General features: G+C 37.9%; 1 protein-coding gene across 1 annotated transcript in view; it reads left to right on the forward strand.

The window, feature by feature from the left end:
• The first annotated feature begins 4,657 nt into the window (after window positions 1-4,657).
• The window catches only part of optc (opticin), a 4,978-nt gene continuing 4,030 nt past the window's right edge, over window positions 4,658-5,605 (forward strand). Inside the window, exon 1 of the mRNA XM_008293353.1 lies at window positions 4,658-4,858. Within this exon, the coding sequence (XP_008291575.1) occupies window positions 4,658-4,858 (201 nt within the window). The remainder of the gene's footprint in view (window positions 4,859-5,605) is intronic.

The raw sequence follows: 5,605 nt of genomic DNA on the forward strand, positions 1-5,605 counted from the left end.
GAGAACATGCAAACTCCTACAAAGTAAATAAAAACTAATAAAAAAATAATTTGAATAAATAAAACAACAAATACCCTATTTACCTAAACAGACATCTAAAGTAGCCTTTAAACAAATCAAATTTTTAAACAAAGAAGTAATGACCCCTCTTACAGTGGCATCTATATGTACCTATAAAATTCCATGTAATTCCTACAGCACCTACCACCACTTTTTGCATTTTTCATATCATTTTTTTTTCTTTTTCATCATTTAGGGGATACTTAAAGTTATTTTAACTGAATTAAATGTAATTAAATATGGGACGGAAATAAAGTAACGATGGTTCAGCACGTCGATCAAAGGTGTGTTGGTGTAAAGCAGGAAGCCCTCCACAATAAGGATGTGAGTCTTCTCCTCCTCCTTGTGGTCGCACTCTGGGACGATCTCGGTATCCAGGGTGTTATTAACGCCATGAGACTTCTCAAACTTCACCTGATTGACCTGATTGGTCTTGGTGCTGTGGAGGCAGCAAAGACCAGATGAAAAATCTGGTAGCTGAGCGGCCACAACTTCTTCTAAAATCTTGGATAAAAACAGTCATTTAGAGATTGGTCTTAAATTTACTTAAAACTGTGGGGCTGAGGGCTAACAGTAGCATGTTTAAAATAAGGTGGGAAAAATCCCCCAAATCCCAGAAAACTGAGAGCAATCTAAAATAACTCAATTCTCTGGACCAAACATGTGAAACACAAACAAACAAACAAACAAACAAACAAACAAACATTGCATTTGCAAACTGTAATCTGGCTTTTTCATGTTGCTTTTGGAGTAATGGCTTCTTCCATTCTGAGTATCCTTTCAGCCCATGTCGGTACAGGACTAATTTCACTGTGGATAATGACTCTCTGTTACCAGCTTCAGCAGCATCTTCACAAGGTCTTTTGGTACTAAATGTGCATTTCACCCCAGAAAAAAAAGCAAAACACGTTCATCTCTGGGACACAGAACCCATCTGCTTCCTGAGTGGTATGATGGCTGGACATTCTCATGGTGTTTATATTTGTGTATAATTGTTTGAACAGATGAACGTGGAACCTTCAGCCATCTGGAAATTGTACCCAAGAATGAACCAGACTTGTGGAGGTCCAGAGTTCTCTTCCTGATATGTTGGCTGATTTCTTTAGATTTTCCATGTTGTCACAAAAGGAAGCAGTGTGTTTGAGGTGTGCCTTAAAATACAGAGAGAGAATGAGTGGCTTTTTTCTTCTTCTTCTTCTTTCCTTTCCTTTTAGGTACGACCTGTGCTGTGCCAGCTTTGATTTTATTACTGACACCTTGGGAAAGACTGAACTTCTCTGAAAATAGTTTTTGAAATGTTATGCTCAGTAGCACTGTGGCTACATTTCTATAGCTTTAGTCTTTTAGTTCATATGGTTCGCAAAATGTTTTGGTTGTCCCGGCTTTCAGACATCTTAAATATCGTTGCATTTACTTTTACTTTAGGATAGCACATTTCTATATTCTACAGACTACTTGTTCAAATCCTGAATTCTTATGCGTGAGTAGGTTAATGCTGTCGATTGATAAAAATATAATTTCTTGTAACACACAAAGCGTGACACCACCTGTTGATTAGAACATTACATGCAGCCAAAACACAAAACAAGGAAGAACTGCTCATGCTGCTTGGTTACAGTTGAAAATTATAATGCATGAGAAGGTTTTTACTTACAACTGATAAAAATGCACATTTAGCATGTAGCATGATGCCCTCTAGTGGTCTGGATACCATGTCAGAATGTTAAATGCAGCAAAAATATGAAACAACAAAGAAATCCTTACTCACACCAGCCATCCCTAAGTGGAACTATTTGACTATTGGTTTGTGGTGGTTTGTAGCAAATTCCTACTTCCTTGTAAAGCTCATCTGGTTGATGGAGGGCTTGAGGAAATTATTTTTTTTTAAAAATACATGTTTTGGGCGTTACACCAAATATCAATCTAATGACTTGTGCTAATTACTGTACTTGTTGAAAATGCACTTAAGCACTAATGACAGTGAAATGTACATTTAATTATATTTGTAATCCATTTTTGTAACACAGTGATGTGCTACAAATATACACGTTGATGCTAAAGTCCATTTCAGTACTTTCAGAAATGCTTTTTTTTTTTTTTTATATTGAGTTTACACACTTCTTTTAGATTTTTGTCTGCTGCTAAAACTACACACACACCCGTACACATACCTCCTGTTTCCAGCTATTTGTGTGTGTGTGTGTGTGTGTGTGTGTGTGTCTTGAACTGGCACTGTTGACAGCTGAGTATACTTTGAAAGGACCTGCACTACCCCCCTCTCTCTCTGTAGCGTCATCCCCCTTCTTTCCCCTGATAATGAAGCATTGTCCAAAGCCACGCTGAGGCAAAGTGAACAACAGGGGCCCTCTGGTGTTCTGGCACTTATGTGAGAGTCCCAAAGGGGATGAAGCAGCAAAGAAGGACAACAGGATTACAAGAGCCACAGTTTTTGGAATCATCAGGAACACGCAGCAGAAACAAAGCAGTAAGTTCTCTTCAAATGTTGCATGTATACGCATTTCGTTTTGTTCTTCAGGGAGTTGAAGATCATGTTTAATTTTACACACCAAATCACTTCAGACTTAGAGATAGTGATGGTGTTTTGCTGTGGTGTCAGTAAATTGTTCCTAGATTAAAAAAAAAAAAAACACACAAACTAGAGGTTATTGACTGTGTTGGTCTCAGATGCAGTGGCTGGTCTAACTACTGCTGCAATTCTTCTTTCTTCCTTCACGGACAAGCTTCAAGAACAGTTTTCACAAGTTTCAGTTTTTCACACAGATTACTTGCATGAACAATTGTGTCATATATGCTGTAGCTGAGAGGTGTATCTCAGATTGCTTGCACACTGACTACTTGACCTTCATTTCGACTCTGATGACAATTCAAATACACTCTAGCTGTGACCAACTTGTGTGCTCTCATGGGTAGTGTGAGAATAATCAGTGTATATTCAAAATGTGTTCTAATTTTGACATTTAGAATGGACACAGCCTTCTTTTAGAACCCAGATATGCCCCAACAGAGCCAGTGCTCACAAAGTCCTGTCAGCAAACATTCTTCTGCTATTCAGACCAAACAAACAATGCTGCTTTGGCTCTCTAATCAGGGAAGGGAGCCCAGAAGGCCTGCTATTCAAATCTGTAAACAGTCCTTGAAGGTAAACAGACCTGACAAATGGTACAGATAACCAGAGAAAGATAACATTACCATGACTAATAACATGAATTGGGGACTTACAAATTAAATGGGTCTTAATCCCAGAGTGTCCTCTGGTGACAAATGAAAACTGATCTATTTCAGTCCTTCACCAGACAGTCCTTCAATACTTTTAACCCATAGGACATAACTTGAATAAAAAAAAAAAACATTCTTTGCAGAGTCATGTGCATATACTAACACATTGCTTTAATTAGCATGACTTGTTCATTCCAGCAGTTCTCTGCTACCATAGATAAACATTCATAAGGTGATTTAAAAACAAAACTACAAAAGCTGCTCCTAACTTTATAAGAGTGAGACCGTTGTTGTAGTTCTAAGGAAACAAGCACAAGCATGCTGTTGTTGTACTACTAATAAGTATATAAATATATATTTTTAAAAAATAATAATTTCAGCACAAGCGTAGCTCTGTTCAGTTGCTGTTCGAGAGGTTTGATTTTGTCAAATACTTAGTAAAATATTTGAATTCCATGTATTTATCTGTGGTCGATCATTTCAGATCATTTTGTGCTGCAGATTCATGAAAAATATTTATTTATATATATATATATATAATCCAAGTTATGTAAAATCCTAATAGCAAAAACTGTAATTGAATTGAAAAACTCACCAAAAATGGTTTGTTTTAAATGAGTAGGGCACATATGTTGGATCACTTTGTCATATCCCATAAAGAATAACTATCCCTTCCGCATTGACACAGACATATTGAACACCTATGAACATACAGACAAAATTGATGCATCACTGCACACATGTTCAAAGCTTATTCTGTAGAAGAGTAATATATGCCACATCTAGTTAAAATATGAAGTGATGAAGTCACAGGCCTGGAAAAAAAAAAGTGGGATTTTTAAAAAATATATATATTTTTTAAAGTCTAGTAGGGAAGAAAACTAAGATGAGTAGTGTCATATCACAGAGGGTGGGCAGGGAACAAACCATGAATAGATCAAGTAGGTGCAATCATTAGGGTGTCAGTACTGAGTTCAAACAGCCTTAAATTTCAATGCACTAACAAAACGTGATGCAAGTGGGTTGGCACGCAGTTAAAAAAATAAATCCCTGAAATTACTGCATAAATCAATCTAAAATTTCATGACTATAATTCGAAATATTAATAGCTTATGCTAAGAGAGTTTTCAGCAAATTAGAGATTGTCAGTTTCATGCAATTTCAGCCCATTCTTCATTGCTTGAGCTCTGTCAGGTTACACAGCGACTGTGAGTGAACTCCCCTTTTTAAGTCCAGCTACAACTTCAGACTGGGTTGAGGTCAATTCTCTGACTTAATCATTCAAGAACACACAAGGATCCAGCACAGGTGGTTAGCTTCTTTCTCTACTCTTGATGTTTGCAGGTAGTTTGTGCAGAGGATGTCTCTGCAATCTTTGGTGGTTCTTGCCTTGATCCTGGACTTCTTGGGCACCTGCCCTGGCATGGCAGCTCCTCTCGGTGAGCCAGATAATGAAGCATTTGATCTGGAGAACTATGACCTAACCAGTGAGATGGAGTGGGAGAACCTGGGCATCAACACTTATGGAGACAGTTATGATTATGATGACTTTGACAAAAAGGTGAGAGGGAAAAACTTGTAACATTCTAAAAAGACAAACGTAAAACTTCTTACTAGCTGCACATCTGCTATGAATAGACACAATTAACCAATGTATGTAGGCCATGGTAGAAGCTTGCTGGGCACGGCTGCAGTGTGCTAAGACAGTTGTCTAACCAACAATTTGTAAGAAAAAGTGAAATAAGGCATTCTAATGTCAGATTTGCCCAAGCTGAAACCAAGTGATTTTATCTACATGGGCTGTTTAAATAGACATTTCTGTGCATGGAATTCTTTACAAGTGGATTGCATTTTAAACATCAACACTGCAGCCGATCTTGTTCTTTTATTTGTGTGAAGCCAAAATTGTGACCGCTGTTAATATTCGTTATTATCCGTAACATTCCCCAGCATAGATGGTGGTCATCATGATAGAATGCTACTTTTTTGTCTTTACTGACTCAGTCGAAATCTGCCTGCCTGTGCCTTTACTCTTTATCATCAGGTCCTCGTGACCATTTCATTGTTGGAACACACACCAGCTCAATGGATTGTTTCCCACACGACGCAGGGAGAGACTAACTCAGCCAATGAAAAAGAGAGGGTATTACTTCCAACTGTAACCGGTGGATTCTCTTCTCTGCGTTTTGTATTGTAGGCAGAGTCCTTTTTTGGAGGCGATCTCCGTTTATTACAGCTTTGACAGATGATAAAAAAAACACACACACAAGACCTTCTGTCAGTTTACAAGACTTGTACCCCTCTCGCA

This window comes from Stegastes partitus, unplaced genomic scaffold, assembly GCF_000690725.1.
Source record: "Stegastes partitus isolate 25-593 unplaced genomic scaffold, Stegastes_partitus-1.0.2 Scaffold877, whole genome shotgun sequence".
Lineage (NCBI taxonomy): Eukaryota > Metazoa > Chordata > Actinopteri > Pomacentridae > Stegastes > Stegastes partitus.